This window comes from Mobula hypostoma, chromosome 13 (assembly GCF_963921235.1).
Source record: "Mobula hypostoma chromosome 13, sMobHyp1.1, whole genome shotgun sequence".
NCBI lineage: Eukaryota > Metazoa > Chordata > Chondrichthyes > Myliobatiformes > Myliobatidae > Mobula > Mobula hypostoma.
Window position 1 is genome coordinate 96,025,194 of NC_086109.1, and position 24,361 is coordinate 96,049,554.

At 42.9% G+C, this 24,361-nt stretch overlaps 1 protein-coding gene across 4 annotated transcripts in view; it reads left to right on the top strand.

Moving 5' to 3' along the window:
• The window catches only part of megf11 (multiple EGF-like-domains 11), a 454,053-nt gene that overhangs the window by 337,311 nt on the left and 92,381 nt on the right, over positions 1-24,361 (top strand). For all 4 annotated transcript variants that reach the window (XM_063066247.1, XM_063066248.1, XM_063066249.1 and 1 more), the window contains exons 11-13: positions 12,323-12,443; positions 14,764-14,927; positions 16,575-16,677. In XM_063066247.1, the coding sequence (XP_062922317.1) occupies positions 12,323-12,443; positions 14,764-14,927; positions 16,575-16,677 (388 nt within the window). The remainder of the gene's footprint in view (positions 1-12,322; positions 12,444-14,763; positions 14,928-16,574; positions 16,678-24,361) is intronic.

The window sequence follows — 24,361 nt, forward strand, 5'->3', positions numbered from 1 at the left end:
ATTCAAAAATCTGAGATGTGAAGGGACTTGGGGAGCCTTTGTGCAGAATACCCTAAAGATTAACTTGCAGGTTGAGTCGGTGGTGAGGAAGGCAAATGCCATGTTAACATTCATTTCAAGAGGTCTAGAATACAAGAGCAGGGGTGTGATGTTGAGGTTTTACAAGGCACTGGTGAGACCTCACCTTGAGTATTGTGAACAGTTTTGTCTCCTCATCTAAGAAAAGATGTGTTGGCATTGGAGAAGGTTCAGAGGAAGTTCACAAGAATGATTCGAGGAATGAAAGTGTTATCATATGAGGAACATTTGATAGCTCTGGGTCTGTACTCGCTGGAATTTAGAAGGATGGGGGGGAGATTTCATTGAAACCTTTCGAGTTGAAAGGCCTAGACAGAGTAGATGTGGAAAGGATGTTTCCCATGGCAGGGGAGCCTAGGACAAGAGGGCACAGCCTCAGGATAGAAGAGTGTCCATTTAAAACAGAGATGTGGAGAAATTTCTTTAGCCAGAGGGTTGTGAATTTGTAGATTTTATCACCATAGGCAGCTGTGGAGGCCAGGTCGTTAGGTGAATTTAAGGCAGATTTGATTGGTTCTTGATTAGACATGACATCAAAGGTTACAGGGAGAAGGCTGGGGAATGGGAATGAGGAGGGGAAAAAAGGATCAGCCATGATTGAATGGCGGAGCAGACTCGATGGGCCAAATGGCCTAATTCTGTTCCTATGTCTTTTGGTCTTATGGACCAGGTGGTTAACACAAAAAATTATCAAAAATACATATTAAAAGGCCAACAAATACAAGATGATAAACACAGAAAATGCCAAGAAAAAACAGATATAATCCAACACATTTCAGGATCCTGAGCAGTCTAACTCAATCTAATTACTTACATAGACACAATCAAGTCGGAAACATCATTCACCAAATCTTGCTTTAAGGCATTGAGATCAAAGGTCAGGAGGTTTTGTTACAACTTTATAAAACTCTGGTTTGGCCACATCTGGAGTATTGCACACAGTTCTGGTCGCCTCACTATAGGAAGGATGTTGCGGCTTTGGAGAGGGTGCAGAAGAGGTTTACCAGGACGCTGCCTATTTAAAGGGCAGGTGCTATCAGGAGAGGCTGGATAAACCTGGGTTGTTTTCTCTGGGGCGTCAAAGGCAGAGGGGAGACCTGATAGAGGTTTACAAGATTATGAGAGGCATAGACCGACTGGACAGGGAGTTCCTGTTTCCTGCGGTTGAATTGTCTAACAGCAGAGGACATGCATGGAAGATGAGAGAGGGTAGGTTCAAGGGGCATAGGAGGGGCAAGTTTTTTACTCAGAGAATTGTGGGTGCCTGGAATGCACTGCCTGGTTGGTACGGTGGTAGAGGCAAATACATTGGAGGCTTTTAAGAGACGTTTGGATAGGCACATGGAGGGATATGGGCTTGGTGTAGGTGGGGGGGATTAGTGTTTGTGTGTTTTTGATATTTTTTTAGCTGGTTCAGCACAACATTCTGGGCCGAATGGTCTGCTCATGGGCTGTATTTCTATGTTCTATGTTCTGAAATACAAGCTCATACATGACACCGTACCCTACTATAAACACAAGCTTGATCCAGTTTTGGAAGCAGAGTCCTACAAATTATACTACAACCAATTCATTGTTACAGATAGGACAATCCATAATAACCATCCAGATATAATATTACAGGATAAACAAGAACAACTTAATAGATACAGCCATTCCAAACATACATAACATACAGAAATCAAAAAGTGAAAAACTCCAGAAATATGCTGAATTAAAAGAGGAAATTGAAGACTATGAACAGGGTGGGTATACATTGTCCGAGTAGTAATATCTATAACTGGTATCATCCCAAAGTCACTACACAATAGCATTGAACAATTGGATGTACACAGCAATATCTACTGTATGTAAATCTCCAGAAAGCCACAATACTAAACACCACCAGAATAGCCCAAAAGTTCCTAGCAATTGAGAAATTAGTGTGCTTGGCTATTCCTATGCCTCAGGGTTTATTGCTTGAGCTGAGGATGAATAAGCAAACAAACAAACAAACAGATAAGCAATAAATAGAGAACATGAGCTGACGAATCATTGAAAGTGAGTCCATTGGTTGTAAGAACAGTTCAGTAATGGGACAAGTCAAATTGAGTGAAGCTATCCCCTTTGGTTCAGGAAACTGATGGTTGAGAGGTAATAACTATTCCTGAACCTGGTGGTGTGGGACCCGATGGTTGAGGGGTAATAACTGTTCCTGAACCTGGTGGTGTGGGACCTGATGGTTGTAGGGTAATAACTGTTTCTGAACCTGGTGGTGTGAGACCTGATGTTTGAAGGGTAATAACTGTTCCTGAACCTGGTGGTGTGGGACCTGATGGTTGAGGGGTAATAATTGTTCCTGAACCTGGTAGTGTGGGACCTGATGGTTGTAGGGTAATAACTGTTCCTGAACCTGGTGGTGTGGGACCTGATGGTTGAGGGGTAATAGCTGTTCCTGAACCTGGTGGTGTGGGACCTCATGGTTGTAGGGTAATAACTGTTCCTGAACCTGGTGGTGTGGGACCTGATGGTTGTAGGGTAATAACTGTTCCTGAACCTGGTGGTGTGGGACCTGATGGTTGAGGGGTAATAACTGTTCCTGAACCTTGTGGTGTGGGACCTGATGGTTGTAGGATAATAACTATTCCTGAACCTGGTGGTGTGGGACCTGATGGTTGAGGGGTAATAACTGTTCCTGAACCTGGTGGTGTGGGACCTGATGGTTGAGGGGTAATAACTGTTCCTGAACCTGGTGGTGTGGGACCTGATGGTTGAGGGGTAATAACTGTTTCTGAACCTGGTGGTGTGGGACCCGTAGCTCCTGTACCTTCTTCCCGATGGCAGCAGCAAGAAGAAAGCACATCCCAGGAGGTGGGGGTGTCTGATGATGGATGCTGCTTTTCTGCAACACCGCTCTGTGTAGATGTGCTCAATGGTGGGGAGGGCCATATCCACTAATTTTTGTAGGATTTTCCATTCAAGGGTATTGATGTTTCCATACCAGGCTGTGATGCAGCCAGTCAATATACTCTCCACCTCACATCATTCGAAGTGTAATCAAAGTTTTAGATGTCATACCGAAACTTCACAAACTCCTCAGAAAGTAGAGGTGCTGCTGTCCTTTCTTCGTAATTGAACTTTGTGCTTGGCCAGGACAGACCCTCTGAAATGATAACACTGAGGAATGTAAAGTTGTTGATCCTCTCCACCTCTAATCCCCCGATGAGGACTGGTTCACGGACCTCCGTTTTTCCCCTCCTGAAGTCAATAATCAGCTCCTTGGTCTTGCTGACAATGAGTGAGAGGTTGTTGTTGTGGCACCAGTCAGCCAGATTCTCAATCTCCTATCCATATGCTGATCTGCCACCACCTTTGATTTGGCTTCAGACAGTGGTGTCATCATCAAACTGAAATATGGCTCTGGAGCTGTGGTTAGCCATGCAGTCATAAGTGTAAAGTGAGCAGAAGCGGGAGTGGGGAAAGGGGGTGGTAAGCACACAGCCTTTTGGTGCAGGTAAACAGTAAGGTGCAAGGATCATAATGAGGTAGGTTGTGAGGCCAAGGGCCCATCTTATCATTCTAGGGCACCATTCAACAGTGGGGTAGAAGTGATGTTTGAGCCTGGAGATATATGCTCTCAGTCTTTTGTATCTTCTGCCCAATGGGAGAAGGGAGAAGGGAGGAGGCCTGGGGTATGGGGGATCTTTGATTATGATGGCTGCCTTACTGAGGAAGTAAGAAATATAGACAGAGTCCTTGGAGAGAGTCTGGTTTCTGTGATATGTTGAGCTGTGTCCACAGTTCGCTGCAGTTTCTTGGGGTTACCTCAGAGCAGTTGCTGTAGAAAGATGTAATGTATCCAGATAGGATGCTTTTTATGGTGCACCGATTTTTTAAAAATGGTGAGGGTCAATAGAGACGTGGCTCCTGAGGAAGTAGGTGATGGTGAACTTTCTTGGTCATGGTATCTTCATAGTTAGACTGGGAACTAAATTAGTGTACTTTACATCTTTACATCCTTCATTTCTCATATTCTGCTTATCTACAATACAAATGCGTAGAGGAAGTAAATGTGAGTGTTATGGTCAAGGGAATACTTGTAGTTCTCAGATAAAATAAGAAAATGACACATGCTGGAAATCTGAAATACCCAGCACATCAAGCAGCAGCTGTTAACATTTCTGTTTGAAACAGCTTCCCTTTCCACAGTTGCCACTTGGCCGTTCAGTTCTTCACGTGGCTTGTTGGTAAGCTTAGCTCTGCATGGTAGACAAACTATTTGAAAGAGGGGAAAACATAATTATGATAATCTCTTGGGTGATTCAGAGTTAGACAGAGGGTCATTAGCAAAGAAAAGCATGCCTGCCAATTCCAGAGGTTACTAAGTGGCTTTGGTAAGAAATTCCACTTTCAGCTTTGCCTCTTTACAGAGAGTGATCAAATCTTCACATACATTACGGTTTTTAAGGCGGCATTGGAAAGGGCACAGGCATTAATTAGATAATAATTAACACCAGCTTGTAGTCTTTCACAGGGAAAAATGCTATTGAATAACAAACATTATGACACCTGAGAAAATTAAATCAGAGCAATGGAACAGATTCTGCCATACATCATTGCACATGTCATTTTTCATGCCCAAGTCCCTATCTTTTACTTAAGGAAAGCGTACCTGGCATTTAATAATTACAGGCATGGAGATTTGTTTCAGTAACAAATTGCTGTTTCAGCTAGAGGTTCTCTTGCTATATTGAGTCATCTTGTACTCAACTCAGATACACACGCATCATCTTGTACATCGCTATCAAGTCATCTCTCTTCCTCCTTCACTCCAAAGTGAAAAGCCCTAGCTTGCTCAACCTATCTTCATAGGGCACGCTCTCCAATCCAGGCAGCGTCCTAGTAAATCTCCTCTGCACCCTCTCTAAAGCTTCCACACCCTTCTTATAATGAGGCAAGCAGACTGAACACAATATTCCAAGTGCGGTCTAACCAGGATGTTATAGAGCTTACAGCATTTGTATGTAAGCCTCCGAGTAATAAAGACTAACACGCCATCCACCATCTTAACAACCCTATCAAATTGCACAACAACTTCGAGGGACCTATGGACATGTACCCCAAGATCCTCTGTTCCTCCACACTGCTACGAATCATGCCACTAACCTGTACTCTGCCTTCAAATTTGATCTTCCAAGGTGAATCACTTCACACTGAACTCCATCCGACACTTCTCAGCCCAACTCTGCATCCAGTCAATGTCCTATTGTAACTACAACAACCTTCTGCACTATCCACAACTCCACTGAACTTCATGTCATTTACAAACTTACTAACCCATCGTTCTACTTACTCATCTAAGTCATTTATAAAAATCACAAAGAGCAACCTGTCTTCCTTTTTCTTATTGCTTGCTTAGTGGTTCTTTGCTATTTTTTTAAAAGATCTATCAATCTTCCACCTTCCCACTACTTTTGGCAACTTTGTTTGCATGAGCTTTTAGTCTGATGTCTTTTTTTTATCTCCTTAGTTATCCAAATCTGGCTCTCCCAACCCTTACGGTCTTTGATTTTAACTGGAACACACTTCTGTTGAGCATCATGAAAAATCTCTTTGAAAGTCTCCAAGGCTCCTCAACTGTCCCACCATTCAGCCTGTGTTCCCAGTCTATGCTAGCCACATCCCATTGTAGTTTCCCTCATTTAGTCATAATGTCCTGATTTTAGATTGAACTATTGCATCCTCCATTTGTGTGAGAAATATATTCATAGTGTGACATTCACACTAACATTAGACTCGCTGGTCTGTAATTCCCAGGATGATCTCTATTGCTTTTGTGGAACATCAATAACATGTGGCATCCTCCTATCATCAGGCACCACTCCTGTGGCCAGGGACAACTTAAACATCAATGCCCCAGCAATCTCTTCCCAGTGTAATTTGGGGTATATACAGTCCAGCCTTGGTGATTTATCTATCTTAATGTTCTTTAAAAACTCCAACACTGCCACTTCCTTGACCTTGAAATGTTTCAACATATTAGCCCGTTCTACACTGACCTCGCATTTGGCAAGGTCCCTCTCCCTTGTCAGCTCTGAAGCAAAGTACTCATTCAGCACCTCCTCTACCTTTTCCTACTCAAAGTATGTTTCGCCCTTTAGACCATAAGACCATAAGACCGGGGGGGGGGGGGTGGTCAGAATTAGGCCATTCAGCCCATCGAGTGTGATTCCCCAATGCCATTCAACACCATACACCTACCCTCTCACCATATCCCTTGAACCCCAACCAATCAGGAATCTATCAACTTCTGCACTGAATATACCCACGGATTTGGCCTCCACCGCAGTCTGTGGCAGAGCATTCCACAGATTCACAGCCCTTTGGCTAAAAAAAACAATCCGCCTTACTTCTGCTGTAAAAGGTCACCCATCAATTTTGAGACTGTGCTGTCTAGGTCTGGATACCCGGACAGAGAAGGTATCCTCTCGACATCCACCTTACCTAGTCCGTTCAACATTCGGTAGGTTTCAATGTGGTTTTCCCTGACTGGTCCTACTCTCACACTAGTCATCGTCCTGTTCATCACACATGTGTAGAACATCTTGGGCTTTCCTTAATCTCACTTACCAAGGCCTTCACATACCCCCCACTAGCTCTCCCAATTTCCTTCTTAAGCTCTCTCCTGGCTACTTTATAACTCAAGAGCCCTGTCTGATCCTTGTTTCCCGTACCTTAAGTATGCTTCTGTCTTTTGCTTGACCAGGTATTCTACCTGTTTGGTTCCTTCACACTACCTTCCTTTCCCTGCCCTAATGGACAACCTGTGCAAGTTGTCCCTGAAAAACTTACACATTTCTGTTTTCCATTTACCAAGAACATTTGTTCCCAATTTACACTCCCAAGTTCCTGTCTATTAGCATAACAATCCCCCTTCCCCCAACTAAATACCTTGTGTCATCTGCTCTTCTCCTTGTCCATGGTTATGCTAAAGGTCAGGAAATTGTGGTCACCATCTTCAAAATGCTCACCCACAGAGAGATCTGTCACCTGACCAGGGTCATTGCCTAGTAGCGGATCATAATGGCCTCTCCTCTAATCAGTGTGACCACATTATGTCAGCAATCCTGGACACATCTAACAAATTTCACCCCATTTAAACCTTTTGCACTGAGGGGGTGCAAACAGTATTAGGGAAGTTGAAGTCACCCACAATACTTTTTTTTGCGCCTTTCCCAAATCTACTACTTATCTGCTCTTCAGTATCCTGGTGACCACTGGGATGGGGAGGTGGTTCGAGAATACTCCCAAAGGAACGATTGCTCCTTTCTTGTTTCTGACTTTCACCCATACTGATTCAGTAGCTGACACCTCCATACCATCTTCCCTCTCTGCAGTTATGATACTGTCCCTGATTAGCAATGACGCCCACTTCTCCCATAACTTCTCTCCTTATCCCTTTTCAAACATCTAATCCCTGGAATGCTGAGTAGCCAAACCTGCCTTTGTGACAGCCATGTCTCAGTAACGGCCACAGCCTAATTCCACGTACTGGTCCATGCTTTCAGTTCATCACCTTTATTCTTAATGCATCTCACATTAAAGTTAATACATTTCAACCCAACCCACTGACTGCACTTACACCCTGTCCACTACCTAATCTTCTTTGCACCCCCTCTGCTCATTGCGTCCACCTTTACACCAACTACTCCATCATCTGACCTGTCATGCTGGTTCCCATACCTCTGTCAATCTAGTTTAAACCCTCCCTAACAGCTCTAGGTAACCCCAGACAAGATGCCAGTTGATCCACATATCTGAAACCCTGCCCCCTGAAACAACTTTTCAGATACACACAGATCTGCCTTATCTTCCTATTCTTATGCTCAGTGGTGCATGGCACAGGCAGCAATCCAGAGATTACTAATCTTGACATGAGGTTCTACAGATGCTGGAGAAACTCGGCAGGTCAGATAGCATCTATGGAGAGGAATAAACAGTCAATGTTTTGGGCCAACATGCTTCATCAGGACATTAATCGACTATTTATTCCCCACAACAGATGCTGCTTGACCTGCTGAATTGGGTCCTATGTGTCCCAGTTAAATGGAATCCACTGTACTCATTACTGAGGGGAACTGCCACAAGGGTAGCCTGCATTAACTGCCTAGCCCCCTTCTGATGGTCATCTAGTTACCCACCTCCTTCAGCTTATGTGTATCTCCTACCCTACAGCTGGATGCAATTTATGAGATGCAATTCTCACAAATGTAGTCATCGGGGACTCTGGAGGACTCCCTGACTTCTGACACACTGCAAGACCAGTATGCCACTTCCCTGATTGCCATTCCCACTGCTTTAGCTGTGCAATAAGAAAAAAGAAATCATTTCTTTGCCATCCCTCACCAAAGCCAAATCAATGATAACACAAAATAAAATCTTCCCTGTTCTTATCTATGCCTTCTCTCTAAGGCCTTTTTTTCTCTAAAGAGTAGTTCTCACTCCCAACACTTGGACCATTATTCCACCTCTTCACACCAGAGCTTCAGCTCTCCATTCCAAAACTGGCTCACTCAAACAACAGCTGATTTGCTTGACCCTAACTTCTTTTTATTGGCTGCTGCTAAGTAGCTAGTTACCCAATCAGTAATCGACTAACAACTTGAAAATATGCCTCTTTTAGTGTCCTGTTAGGACTAGGTGAAACTGAACACAAAGTCCTGAGACTTGGGTCTTTAAAAAGCACTTGCCTCTCACTCTTAAGTCTTTGCTTCTGCGAGGTGAAACACTTTACACTTTAGTGGTCATGGACAGAGTTTCCATTATGCATCCAAATAAGGTGTTAAAATTGCTAAGGATTGACGAAGACATTCCAAATGTCTCTAACCTTCTGAGGAAGTAGAGGCATTAGAGAGCTTTCTTGGCCCTGACGTCTACATGGTTGGAGCAGGACAGGCTATGTTCACTCCTAGCAACTTCAAGCTCTCAACCCACTCAAGCCCAACACCTTTGACGTAGACAAGTGTATGTGTACTGTCCCCCTTTCTGAAGTCAATGACCAACTCTTTTTTTATTGACACTGAGTGAAAGGTTGTTGTCATGACACCATATCACTCTGCTCTCTATCTCTTTCCTGTACTCAGACTCATGATTATTTGAGATACAAGCCAATACAGTGATATCAGCTGCAAACTCTTAGATAAGAGGTTTCCAACCTGGGATCCACGGACCCCTCAGTTAACGGTCGGGGTCCATGGGGTTGGGAACCCTGTTGTGGATGGAGCTGGAGCAGAATATGACCACACAGTCGGGAGTGTCTCGGGAAGAGATGGCTGAGGATGCAACCTTATGAAGCACCATAATGAGGATAATCGTTGAGTCATTGAGCACCACAGCACAGAAACAGGCCCTTCATTGTGGAGGTGTGGCTGCCAATCCTTACTGATCATGGTCTGTTGGTCAGGAAGACAATGATCCACCTAAAGACCTGGAGTATGGAGATGATTTTTCTTGGAATTATATTATCGAACAGAGAGGCTATAGCCCAGAGTGACCATTTCTAAGCTTGAATGGGTCTTCAATGTGAATTTCCGTTTGATCTGCGAATCCCTGACCTCACACATTTTCCCAGTTTTAAAATCCACAGAAACCCTTTGGCACCATTGAAGTCATGTCCCAGAATGCGCCAACTAGTAAAGAATTTGAACATCTGTGAGTGTCTCTGAATTTCAAAAACATTATTATAAATAAAAACTTGAAAAATAAAAAAATTACATTTAAGGTCACTTAATTGCAAAGAAGCATTGAGCACCTCTGCTTCCTTAGAAGTTTGTGAAGATTCAGCATGCTATCTAGTACTTAGACAAACTTCTATAGATGTGCGGTGAAGAGTATATTGACTAGTTGCATCACAGCCTGGTATAGAAACGCTAATGCCCTTGAAAATCCCACAAAAAGTATGGCCCTGTCCATCATAGGTAAAGCACATCTGTAACGAGCACTTTTACAGGAAAGCAGCATCCATCATCAGGGACCTCCACCACCCATGTCATGCATTCTTCTCACTGCTGTCATCAGGAAGATGGTACGGGAGCCTCAGGATCCACACCGCCAGGTTTAGGGACAGTCATTCCTCCTGTTGAATCAGTGGAGGCAACTTCACTCAACTTCACTGACCCCATCACTGAACTGTTCCCACAATCTATGGATTCACTTTCAAGGATTCTTCATTTCATGCTCTCAATACATATTGTTTATTTATTATTATTTTAATCTTTTATATTTGCACAGTTTGTTGTCATTTGCACGTTGACTGTTGATCCACACTGTAGTGGGTGTGGTCTTTCATTGACTCGATTCTGGTTCTTGGATTTACTGAGCATAAAGGAGCAGAGGAGGTGTATTCATTTGGGTTACCCGCAGAAAACGGTGGCAGCAGAATATTGCATTCGCAGTGACCGTAGGATTGACTTCGATGGCACAAAACTACTCCACCATGCTTTTGAAACTGCCTAATGAAGGAAACCATTGAAATAAAGCTAGAGGAAAAGAATTTTAACAAAGATGAAGGTCTCGCTCTAAGTAAGAATTTAGAATGAGATCTTCAATCAGGAATTTGGTTGTAAACAAGCTGGGACAGTGGAAGCCTGGTTGGATGAGGACTAATCAATCAGGAAGGATGGACAACCGGGGTACAAATACCACTGGACTAGACATGCCCAGGCATCATCCCTGATGAAGGTAGCGAAGTTTATCATCAAAATGTTGGTTACAATCAATACCTATACCCAGCTTATTTGTTTACTGAGTATGTCCTGCAGGAAAATGAATCTTTGGGTTGTATATGGTGACATGGATGTACTTTGATAATAAATTTACTTTGAACTTTGGAATAAATCAAAGATGAAACATGCCCCACCCTTCCTCTGATCACAGCGACAGTAAGAAATTGCCAAAGTTCATACCCCTCCAGTGGTACTCAATTAAGAATTCATTTTCCAGTCACTCCATAAGACAACAGTGACCAGCCGCAGAAGTTGCAATTTCTGCATGAGAACCTCAAACTCCAGCCACACAAAGCTGTCGGCTTTTTTTGTGGATATTCAGCTAAGACTATTGTGAACAATATTTGTAATTAACAGCATTTAATGACGATAACAGAGCACAACAATGGAAACATGTCAAACTTTAGGTGAAGCAGATGGACAGCAGAAGGTGTTGGGAGCCTTCAAGCTATACTCAAATGTGCTCATTTCTGTTGGCTGCATTCCCTTGCTACTTGCTCCCTGCTAATAATTGAAAGATAAATATTTAGCAAATATTTACTGCTGAATGACTTGGATTTCACACTTTGTTGACTGCAGCTATTGCAGGGCGGGGGGGGGCGGGGGGTTGCATTTCATATTTCAGCACTTGTGAGTATAGGTTGAATGGCATCAATAAGAATACTGGGATTGTCCAGAATTCCTCTTCAGAGGGATTCTGGTATCTGCACTTCAGAATTGGATAGGAGGCCTGGGAAACACTGGTACGTACGTCACATTACGTGCAGTGTGTGAACATAATGGAGTATTGAAGTAAATGGGGGATTTATTGTCGCATGCACCGAGGTACTAGTGAAAGCTTGTCTTGCATTCTGTTTATACAGATCAATTCATTGCACAGTGCAATGCAATAGTGCAAGGAAAACAATAACAGAAATAAATTAAAATAAATTGTAACAGATAGAGAAAGTGCACTGCAGGTAGGCAATAAGATGCAATGATGAGGTAGACTGTGAGGTCAAGAGAGCATCTCATTGTACCAGCAAGCAATTCAATAATCTTATAAGGGCGAGATAGAAACTGTCCTTGAGCATAAGTGTGTACTTTATGGTTTTTGTATCCTCTCCCCAGTGGGAGGAGGGTGCAGAGAGAATGTCTGGGGCGGGTGGGGTCTTTGACTCTGCTGCCTTCTATACTGAGGCAGCAAGAAGTACAGACAAGAGTCCATGGAGGGAGTCTGGTTGTTGTGACATACTGACCTGTGTCCATAACTCTCCGCAGTTTCTTGCAGTCACAGGCAGAGCAGTTGCCATACCAAACCATGATGCTTCCAGACAGGAAGCTTTCCATGGTGCATCAGCAAAAATTGCCAAGTGCTGATGGGGACACTCCGAATTCCTTTAGCCCCCTGAAGAAGTAGAGGCCTGGGTGATAAAGATTGTTTGTAATGATAGTCAATATCAATCTGATTTCTGGTGAGGTATTTTTCTTTTGTATTGCAGGGGGAAGACTGTTCCTTTTCATGTCCTCCTGGGAAATATGGGCCCAACTGTTCATCTACTTGTAATTGCAATCACGGCAGTGCCTGCTCTCCTGTTGATGGTGCCTGTATCTGTAAAGAAGGTAGAAACAGCAGCTTTTCATTTCTCCAACTTTGTAAAGGTTCTTTCTCTACTTGATGAGATGAGGAATAAGGAATGAGGTTCAAGGGAGGAAATGCTTTCCCCTGTGGTCTCTATGTTGGAGGAACAGCATACACTTTGCTGGTAACGCTTGAATCTTTTTACAGTTATTGTAGGTGGACATGACTCCCTATTATGTCAGCTGAAATTCTAGAACGATTAGGAAAGAATTCATAAAGAACTCTCCAGTATTAACAGCAAGAATATCAAAAATACGCCAAAGTGTTTTCCATAATGTGGAAAAGATGGGTATTGCAAAGAGCCGATGAACCTTTTATTAGAAAGGCCAATAGAATTTAAAGGGATGGTTTATAAATTAGGTGAGAAAAGAAGGAACTTAGGGAGCTTCTAGATACACTGACTGAAAGCTGTCTTCATTGGAGGGGAGTGAAGTGGGTAGGATTTGCGATCTGGAGGTTGGGGCAGGTTGTGGTTAGAGATCAGAATGTACTGATGAATATAGGAACGATTTAAAGCTTGGCAGATTGCCGAGATAGGCTGGGGTGAAGTCATACAAAGAGCGAGACAGAAGTTTAATTAATGGTGAGAGACTGGAAACCAATATAGTTCAAAAAGACACAAGACCATGACATAGAAGCAGAATAAGGCCATTCAGGCCATTTGATCATGGCTGATGTATTTTCCCTCTCATTCCCATTCTCCTGCCTTCTCCCCGTAATCTTTGATGCCCTTACTAATTAAGTACCCACCAACGTCCTCTTTAAATATACCCAATATCCACAGCTGTCTGTGGCAATGAAATACTCAGATTCACCACCCTCTGGCTAAAGAAATTCCTCCTCATCTCTGTTCTAAAGGGATGTCCTATTCTGAGGTTGAGCTGTCTGGTCCTAGACGCTGGCTATTGGAAACATCCTTGCCACACCCATTCCATCCTGGCCTTTCAATGTTCAGTACGTTTCAATGAGAACGCCCTCCCCCTATCCTTCCAAAGTCCAGTGACTACAAGCCAGAGCCGTCAAACTACCAATGGACCCTCTCCAATGCCAGCATATCTTTCCTTAGATATAAGGCCCAAAACTGCTCACAATACTCCAAATGTGGTCTGACCAATGCCTTATAATGTCTCAGCATTACCTCCTTGCTGAATTTGCTTTTTATAGACAATAGACAATAGACAATAGGTGCAGGAGTAGGCCATTCGGCCCTTCAAGCCAGCACCGCCATTCACTGTGATCATGGCTGATCATCCACAATCAGTATCCAGTTCCTGCCTTATCCCCATAACCTTTGATTCCGCTATCTTTAAGAGCTCTATCCATCTCTTTTTTGAAAACATCCAGAGACTTGGCCTCCATAGCCTTCTGGGGCAGAGCATTCCATATATCCACCACTCTTTGGGTGAAAAAGTTTTTCCTCAACTCCGTTCTAAATGGCCTACCCTTAATTCTTAAACTGTGGCCTCTGGTTCTGGACTCACCCATCAGCGGGAACATGCTTCCTGCCTCCAGCGTGTCCAATCCCTTAATAATCTTATATGTTTCAATAAGATCCCCTCTCAGCCTTCTAAATTCCAGAGTATACAAGCCCAGACGCTCCAATCTTTTGACATATGACAGTCCCGCCATCCTGGGAATTAACCTTGTGAACCTACGCTGCACTCCCTCAACAGCAAGAATGTCCTTTCTCAAATTTGGAGACCAAAACTGCACACAGTACTCCAGGTGTGGTCTCACCAGGGCCCTGTACAGCTGCAGAAGGACCTCTTTGCTCTTATACTCAATTCCCCTTGTTATGAAGGCCAGCATTCCTTCCCACTCCTGACTCAACCTGTAAGTTAACCTTTAGGGAATCCTGCACTAAGAATTCCAAGTCCCTTTGTACCTCTGATTTCTGAAATTGTTACCCATTTAGAGAGTAGTCAACACCTTTATTCCTTCTACCAAAGTGTATGACCATAAATTTCCTTACGTTGTATTCCATCTGCTAGTTCTTTGCCCATTCTCCTAAACTGTTCAATGAGCAATCAGCAGAGGCCCGAGATGGAGTGCCCGCTGACTTAGTTGGCAGGATCCTAAAGCCAGTTGGAGCAACACTTGCAGCCCATTTCCCAATCTCTGAACAATTTACTGAGCAACACCTTATAGAGCCTCTGCTTTTATATTCTAGTACTCTGGAAATGAATGCATCGTTTTCCTTAGCGTGGGATATTTGGAAGAGTCTCTCCTGTGATTTGGTGTAGGTAGGTGGCAGGACGTTTGGAAGTTGCCTTGACTTGAACAATGGTGATTGTCTTTTAGGATGGCAGGGAGTGGACTGCTCTATCCCTTGTTCTAGTGGTACCTGGGGTCTTCACTGCCAGGACAACTGCCACTGTGCCAACGGAGCAGCTTGTAACCCAGAGGACGGCTCGTGTACATGCACTGCAGGCTGGCGTGGCAAGAATTGCATCCAGCCATGTCCAGTAAGTTCTGTTGTCAATCTCTGCATTACCTTCAAGATGTGCTACATTCTGTAAAAGGCTTCTAGAACAACCACCCTAGCCCCCTTGAATGTGCCAGCGCCTTGTAACAGTCTGGCTTCAATATCTGTACAACCAATGACCTGACAAGACTGTTAGTCTGTAGCCAAAGTACTTATAGGAACAGCTTCTCCCCCCCCCCCAACCCATTAGATTTCTGGACAGACAACGAACCCATTATTTTTGCTCTCTTTTTGCCCTTATTTAGTTTTATATATGCAGTGGATTCTGATTAATTGGATCATATTGAGAGCAGTGCATCTCAGCCCAGTTAAGTGGCTGCCCCAATTAGCCGAAGTTTCATGGAAATAGTTAAAAAGGTATAAAAAGACAACCTACCATTTAACTGAGTAACAAATTATGTATTTAAGTGAAATATAGAACAAATTAAAACACTATCAATACGACTATAGTACTATAAAACTGTGTATTAGTTCCTAATAATTATTGACAGAGAAATTCATCCAGTGTGTGCCGGCATGCTCTTTTGATTGACTATAAATTAACAAAATCTGTGCAGACACCAAGTGCAGATAATTGACTGCCTTCATAAAATACTGTCAACAATTGCATCTTCCAAATCTTCATTTTCATTGTACCATTCAAGATGATTGCCTGTACCGTCAAATTCTTTACAGTTCCTAACTTGTTGAATTAGTGAAATCAGTTCATTTTTACTCCTGGTCATTTCTGTAATCTCCAAGCTTGAATGCTTGAAACGACAATGAACAAAACAGTTCTGAATTGTCCTGTTGCTTATTTCTCACTATCAATAACAAATATCACTGCTTATTGAGACAAACACACACAACCGATGCTATTTAAAAACTGTTCACTCTTAACACATTGCAGTGTCACAATATGCACGTGACTGATACTTTGGCAAATCTCCTGACCCAATTACGCAGCAGAGTGTCCGAAATAAACAAAGGGAATCCTGGCTATTTTCTCAATTTGTTTTTGTTCTTTAAGGGCTGTTCCAAATAAACAGCTGCCCCGATTAACCGATGGCCTAATTAACTGGAATTCACTAGTAAATCTGATACTGTTTCTATACTGGTTGATATATTTAGCTCAGCTGGTTAATTACAGTTCATATTTGATTTGATGGCCACGCATTAGGGTTAGCGTTATGCACTACACTGTTTAAATTCATTTCTTAAAAGTCATAAAGGGAATTCTGGAAATTCCATAGGTTGCACAGAATCCACAGTACTCTTTCTGGAGGGACCCGGACAGGCACAGTTACACCCAATAGCGTTCTATGATGTTAACTCATCCTTGTGTATCACAAGTCAGTCACACTTTTGCAGTGCTCCTGATCGCTTGCAGTTCCAGCCCACAGAGTCCTGAGCTGCGAACCCACCCCCTGCACTCACGAAGGCCCTCTTTACGTTGAGTATTTACCCACTGTGGTGACTAACACTCTGGTTCCTCATCACCTCCCACTCCTTCCTTGATCACAAAGCTTGAACCACCTCAGCCCTCTCCCTTCCGTCTCCAGGTGTGACATCAGTGGAAATTGCTGCAGAAAAGACTGATGGATGCTGAGCTGAGCTTTTTCACCCTGTTTTTTCTTCTCCATTCTAGGATGGGACTTACGGCTTGAACTGCAGTGAACAGTGTGATTGCTGCCATGCAGATGGTTGCGATCCAGTCACCGGATTTTGCCGCTGTGTGTCAGGCTGGACTGGTAAATATCAACAATACAGGCACTTTGGAGTACTATTCTGATGTTGACATGCACTCACACTCACTGGCCACCATTTTAGGTACCTTCTGTATGTTCATAGTCTTCTGCTGCTGTAGCCCTTCCATTTCAAAGTTCAACTTGCGGGCCATTCAAAGTTTTCTCTTCTGCACACCACTGTTGTAACACGTGGTTACTTGAGTTACTATCAGCTTCCTGTCAGCTTGAATCGGTCTGGCCATTCTCTGCTGATCTCTTATTAACATGGTGTTTTCAGCCACAGAACTGCCATCGCTGGATGTTTTTTGTTTTTCTCACCATTCTCTGTAAACTCCAGAGATTGTGTGTGAAAATCCCAGGACATCAGCAGTTTCTAAGATACACATACTACCCCATCTGGCACCAACAATCATTCTACATTCAAGGTCACTTAGGCCATATTTCTTCCCCATTCTGATGTTTGATCTGACAACAACTGAACCTCTTGACCATGTCTGCAGGCTCTTATGCGTTGAGTTGCTGCCATATGATTGGCTGATTAGATATTTGCATTAAGGATCAGGTGTATAGGTGTACCTAATAAAGTGGCCACAGTTAATTTTGCGACTTGTTTGCACTCGTACTGATCACGGAGCTGGAAATGTAATCAGACCTGTAACAAGTCATTACAGTATAATGTTGCCAGGCAGCACTTCCATTCAAGTCTTGCTTCAGAATACCAGTCTAAAATACCTGTTGACACCTTTCATGGTGAGAGTGGTGGGTGCGTGAAATGCACTGCCGGTGGTGGTGGTGGAGGTGGATACAATAGGGTTTTTTAAGAGCCTCGTAGATAGGTACATGGAGCTTAGGAAAATAGAGGGTTGTGCGCTAGGGAAACTCTAAGCAGTTTCTAGAGTAGGTTTCATGGTCGGCACAACATTGTGGGCCGAAGGGCCTATAATGTGCTGTAGGTTTCTGTGTTCTGTGTCCTATGTTCAGGAGGCTGCTGGCGAATCGTAAAGCATCCTCTGCAACAGTAATGGTCTGCATTATGATTAGAAGCAACTATAGAGGTTTGGTATTAGTCAACTGGATCTTATGTGTTTGGGTCTACTAAAGAAGTTCTTTCTCAGATTTACCCTGTTGAATTCAGAATTTCACCATACATATGATGAAAGGTAACTCCTGGGAGCAAAGACTTGTGGTTGGATTGTTACACATTCCACGTTGTGCTGGTACGGGTGCAGTGGACTCCAGCCCTGCTGTGTGCACTGTTTGGAAGAGTGTGAGAGTGTGAGAAAGAAGTTTGGTCTGTAGTGTTCTTTTGTTCTGTTTAAACTGCTCTGTTTTAAATTTTGGACATGGCGTATATAACTTGTGTTTGGTTGCCTTATGGGGACCACAAAGGAATTTTTTTCCCGGCCTATCCCTTATTTTGGGTGGCCGTTTTTTTTAAGCATCTGCATAAGCAGTTCGCTAGCGCTAACGGTAATAGAGGTGCTCAGTGTGTTTCCTATGAAAAAGCGAGCCGATAATTAGATACTGTGGTGGGGAAATTGCGTAGGCCTAGCAAGGGAGGGGAGGGGTACCAAGAGTCACTTTTCAGTGTAGTTTACCAGTGGAGAAACCAAATCAATCAGGGAACACAAATCTAGGAAGTCCAGAATCAGGAAGGTCGTAGCACATGATAGACATTAGGCGCTATCTGGTACATTGGTATAATAGTAGTTTACTTCTAAGAATTTAAACAAATACAGTCGCTTAATCAGTAGTTCTGTCACCCTACAAGTATAATTCAATGTCGGTCTTGCCTTATGTTCAGATTCACAGAAAATTGTTCCCCTGGAGAATTCATGTGCGAGCAATGTCAGTTAATCCAACACCTTGGGAACAAGGTGGCTGAACTTGAGGAGGAGGTAGCTGACCTGCGGTGTTGTAGAGAATTGGCAGATGTGCTTTAGGAAGATAGTGTGCACCCCAAGAGAGGCATGGGCTGAGACTCCAGACCAGTAAGACAGAGACAGGTGGGTGACCATGGGAAAGAAGCACAGGCAAAGAGGTACACACCGTCTGGCAGCATCATCCCAGTGTTGGAAGTGTCCAACCATTTTGAACATTTAGCGATGCTTGACAACGACCATGAAACCTCTGAGGTGGTAGGCAGACCAAGGAGCCCCACAGGACCCTCTCTAATCCCAAACCTAAACCCTGTAAAAAGGAAGTAGTGACAGCAGGGGACTTGATTGTCAGGGGGTTGAGAATCAGGTGTGTACTGACAAGGAGTCTTGTACAGAGCCTTGCCTACCAGGAGCACAAGTAGGAGACCTCCCTGGATGAGCAGATAAGCTCCCGGCCAGAACTGGGGTGGATCCAATAATCATTGTACACATCTGGACAAATGACATAGGTGAGGACAGGCTGTCAGTTCTGCAAGACAAATGTAGAGAGTTAGGTGGGAAGCTTAGGGACAGAACTGACAAGGTGATCTTCTCAGAAGTTCTGCCTGTGCCACGTGTCAGTCCAGTTAAGATGGAAGAGATTAGAAGATTTAATGTGTGGCTCAAATCATGGCGTAGGTTGGAGGGGCATGGGTTTATGGGTCATTGGGGCAACTTTTGGGGCAGATGGAACCTGTACCACTGGGATGGGTTGCATTTGAATGGGAGGGACACCAATGGACTGGGTAGGGTTATGCTTCAGTTAGTTGAGGACTGTTTAAACTAGGGAATTGGTGGGGGGTGGGGGTGTAGGGAACTTCAAACAGGCCAGGCTCAACCGTTTAAACATCATAGTGGAGAATAACATATTAGGACATAAACTGATTATAGCCTTCAAAAATATAAAATAGATTGGAATAGGATGAAATTCATCACGAATAGACTAAGGATGGTCTGTATAAATGCAGGAAGTATTAAGAATAAAATAAATGAGCTGGAATTACATGCAAGTGCGTATAAGTATGATATAATAGCAATAACTGAAACCCGGCTGGCCTCAGAAGATGGTGATGAATGTAGTACTGAAGATATACTTTATTTAGGAAAGATAGGCAAGATCGTAAAGGTGGAGGAGTAGCCATATACATAAGAGAGAATTTAAACATGAGGCTGCTTATAGTGGGAGATGAATCGAGACTTAGTAAAGATATCTGGGTGAGAATTGAAAGCTATAAGGATAAAGGAATAACATTGGGTGTATGTTATAAACCCCCTAATGCTGATAGTGATTTTAATAAACAACTCTATCAGAATATTAGAAAAGCAAGTTCTGAGGTGATGTTATAGTGATAGGAGAATTTAATTTCCCAAATTCTGAGTGGGAGAACCCAGTGACTAATGAATGAGAGGAAAAACGAATTAATTTGAGTTATTGAATGATTGTTTTATGACACAGTATGTAAATGCACCAACAAGAGGGGTGGTCTGTCTAGATTTGATATTCTGAAACAATCAAGATAGAATTTTGAGTACAGAAATTATTGAGCCTTAAGGAACAAGTGATCATAACATTGACAGTCTCAAAGTTTTTTGGGAGAGTATATCAGTAAAAACCAAAGCCATTAAATTAAATTTCTGAAAGGCAAAGTTTGTGCAGATACGGCAAAGACTTCAGAAGATAATCTGGAAGAAAATGTTTGAGGTTGACTTAGTTGAGGAAGAATGGATTGATTTAAAATAGTAATACATGCAGTGCAGGAAATGCTCATGTCCACGGCGAGGAGAACCAATAAAAACAATAGATCAACTAGATGAATAAAGATATACATAAAAAATTATTGAGGAAAATACAGTTGTATAAAGAATACAGAAAAAATAGTAATAATATCAACTGTAGGGCATATGAAAATATGGGAGCTTTATTCAAGAGGGAAATTTGGATTGTGAAAAAGCAGGTTGAGAGGATATTGCTGATAACGCTAAGATTGACCCCAAAAGATAATTTCAGTACTTCAGTAGTAAAAGTTAAGGTCAAAGTTAAGTGTATTAGAAATAATATTGGGGTGATAAATTATGCAGAGAAGGATATAGCGGATACCCTTACCTCCTATTTTGTTATTCACCAGCAAAGATGTTAGCAATATGCCAGTAAGTGTAGAAAAAATAAGGTTATTTTAGGTGACTTAGAGATCTTAGAGAGTGAGGTTCTGCTTTAGCCGAAAAGGCTGCAAGTTAATAAATCTCCAAGGCCAGATAACATATATCCAAAGGTACTTAAAGACATCTGTGATTATGTATACAAACCTCTAACAATTATTTTTCAAAAGTCAGTGAGGACTGGTGAAATCCCTAAGGACTGGAAATCGGCTAATGTTGTCCCTGTATATAAGAAGGGTGACTACACTAACTCTGGTAACTATAGGACAGTAAGCTGGTATCGAAGGTAAGATAATAGAAACATTAGTAAAAAATGAGAGAGAAAAGCAGATGATAAGAACAGGAACGTCAGCAGAAAAGCAGTATGGGTTCAGAAAGTGAAAATCATATTTTACTAATATGCTGGAGTTCTGTGAAGAGACAACCAAAATTTATGATAACGATAGAGCAGTTGATATCATTTACTTGAACTTTTAGAACGCTTTTGACAAGATACCCCACAAGATGTTAATAATCAAATTACAGGAGATAGGGATTCAGGGTAAGTTGTGCAAATGGGTGCAGGATTGGCTCAAAAATAGAAAATATCGAGTTATGGTTAGAGGATCATTTTTATTCCTAGAAGATGTTAAGAGTGGGGTTCTGCAGGGATCGGTTTCGGGGCTGCTGCTGTTTTCAATTTACGTTAATGATTTGGATAAGCACATAACAAATAAACTGGTAAAGTTTGCCAATGACACAAAATTAGGGGGACGAACTGATAATATTCAGGCAGCAGAATCAATACAGTTAGATCTAAACAAAATCCAGATGTGGGTAGCTAAATAGCCGATGAAATTTAATGTAGGTAAATTTAAAGTGTTACACATAGGAAGTAGAAATATTAGATATAAATATACAGTGGGGGGGTGTTGAGTTAGAAAGTGCACTGTTTGAGAAGGATTTGGGCATCGTGATAGACATCACTATCAACATCTAGACAATGCACAGAAGCGATTAGGAAGGCTAATAGAATGATTGTATATAATCGCTCAGTGGAGTTCAAGTCAAGAGACGTTCTCCTTAAGCTATATAATCCGCTTGTGAGGCCACACCTTGGGTATTGTGTAAATTTTGGCCTCCATGTTTTGTGAGAGATGTGAAGGGCCTGGAGAGAGTTCAGAGAACAGCAGTGGGACTCATTCCAGATCTGCAGGGTATGAGTTATGAAAAAAGATTGAAGGAATTAAATCTTTTTAGCCTGAGTAGATGTAGAATGTGAGGAGAGATGATAGAAGTGTTCAAAATCATTAAGGGTATAAGTAAGGTGGATGCCAACTGTAACTTCAAAAATTAATCCATCAGCGAGGACACGGGGCCATAGATGGAGACTGGTTAAAGGGAGATTTCAGACTAACGTCAGGATGCATTTCTTTATACAGCGAGTTGTGGACTGACACATTGTCCAAACTATCTAGCTGTGTGGTTGAGAGGAGTGCGTAGAGACTTTCAAATCTAAACTCGATAGTTATTTCAGCATACTTGAAATTTGGCAAGCTTTGTTGTGCCGAATGGCCTGCTCTTGTCAAAAACTTTCTGCTGTTTCTAATGTTCTAACATGAACATATAAATTAAAACAAGAGGAGATCTCGGCCCCTCAAACCTCCCACACCATTTAATAACATTATGGCAGATCCGATTATAACTTCAGTTCTGATTTCCTGCTTTCCTCTCACCACTTGCTTGTCAAGAATCTAAATAGTGCTGCTTTAAAAATATTCAAAGTCCCTGCTTCCATTAGACTTAGAGGAAGAGAGTTACAAAGACTCATGGCAATTTGAAAAAAAATTGCCCTCGGTCTCTATAAAATGGGTAACCCCTTAAAGAGCAATTTGTAGATTACATTACATTCTCCTCCAAGTGAAAATCTACTCTCGACATCCACATGAAGCCAGATCTTTAGCGACAACACAAAGCAAGGTGGTTGCCTTGAATCATTGTGAGAGACTGGTTGGGTCTCAAGTACAAAAAACTTTGAGTGTAGGGTAGACCAAATTATGGTCAATGCTCTTCAGAAAGAAAATTCAAAGTTCAAGATTGTGAAGACCTTCCAGAAGATGCAAAGAAGGTTAATAAAATAATTCCAGAAATAGACTGGAGAAGCTGCATTCTTCTTCTCCTTGAAGCAAGAATAGTAGGGATGAGATTTGACAATAAATCTTAAACACAAGAGATTTTACCAATGCTGCCAATCCAGAGGAACACACACAAAATGCTGGAGGAGATCAACAGGTCAAGCAGCATCTATGGAGGTGAACAAACAGTTGACATTTCGGGCTGAGACTCTTCATCAGAACTGGATAGGAAGGGGGAAGAAGCGAGAATAAGAAGTTGGGGCGGAGGGGTACAAATTAGCAGGTGATAAGTGAAACCAAACTTTTCATGGACTACAAAGGATAGATAGAGGGAGACTGTCTGGATAGCATATAAAACAATACAGCACAGTAACAGGCCCTTTGTAGTTCAAAGAGAAGGAACCTTACATCTATAAGGCAGGTTAAAATATGTCACAACATACATCAAAGTTGCTAATGAACGCAGCAGGCCAAGCAGCATCTATAGGAAGAGGCGCAGTCGACGTTTCAGGCCGAGACCCTTCGTCAGGACTAACTGAAGGAAGAGTGAGTAAGGGATTTGAAAGCTGGAGGGGGAGGGGGAGATGCAAAATGATAGGAGGAGACAGGAGGGGGAGGGATAGAGCCGAGAGCTGGACAGGTGATAGGCAAAGGGGGTACGAGAGGATCATGGGACAGGAGGTCCGGGAAGAAAGACAAGGGGGGGGGTGACCCAGAGGATGGGCAAGAGGTATGTTCAGAGGGACAGAGGGAGAAAAAGGAGAGTGAGAGAAAGAATGTGTGCATAAAAATGAGTAACAGATGGGGTACGAGGGGGAGGTGGGGCCTTAGCGGAAGTTAGAGAAGTCAATGTTCATGCCATCAGGTTGGAGGCTACCCAGACGGAATATAAGGTGTTGTTCCTCCAACCTGAGTGTGGCTTCATCTTTACAGTAGAGGAGGCCGTGGATAGACATGTCAGAATGAGAATGGGATGTGGAATTAAAATGTGTGGCCACTGGGAGATCCTGCTTTCTCTGGCGGACAGAGCGTAGATGTTCAGCAAAGCGGTCTCCCAGTCTGCGTCGGGTCTCACCAATATATAAAAGGCCACATCGGGAGCACCGGACGCAGTATATCACCCCAGCTGACTCACAGGTGAAGTGATGCCTCACCTGGAAGGACTGTTTGGGGCCCTGAATGGTGGTAAGGGAGGAAGTGTAAGGGCATGTGTAGCACTTGTTCCGCTTACACGGATAAGTGCCAGGAGGGAGATCAGTGGGGAGGGATGGGGGGGACGAATGGACAAGGGAGTTGTGTAGGGAGCGATCCCTGCGGAATGCAGAGAGAGGCGGGGAGGGAAAGATGTGCTTAGTGGTGGGATCCCGTTGGAGGTGGCGGAAGTTACGGAGAATAATATGTTGGACCCGGAGGCTGGTGGGGTGGTAGGTGAGGATCAGGGGAATATGTCACTCTGTGTGTGTTGATAGTACACAGTGAAGGTGATCCTGAGCTGAA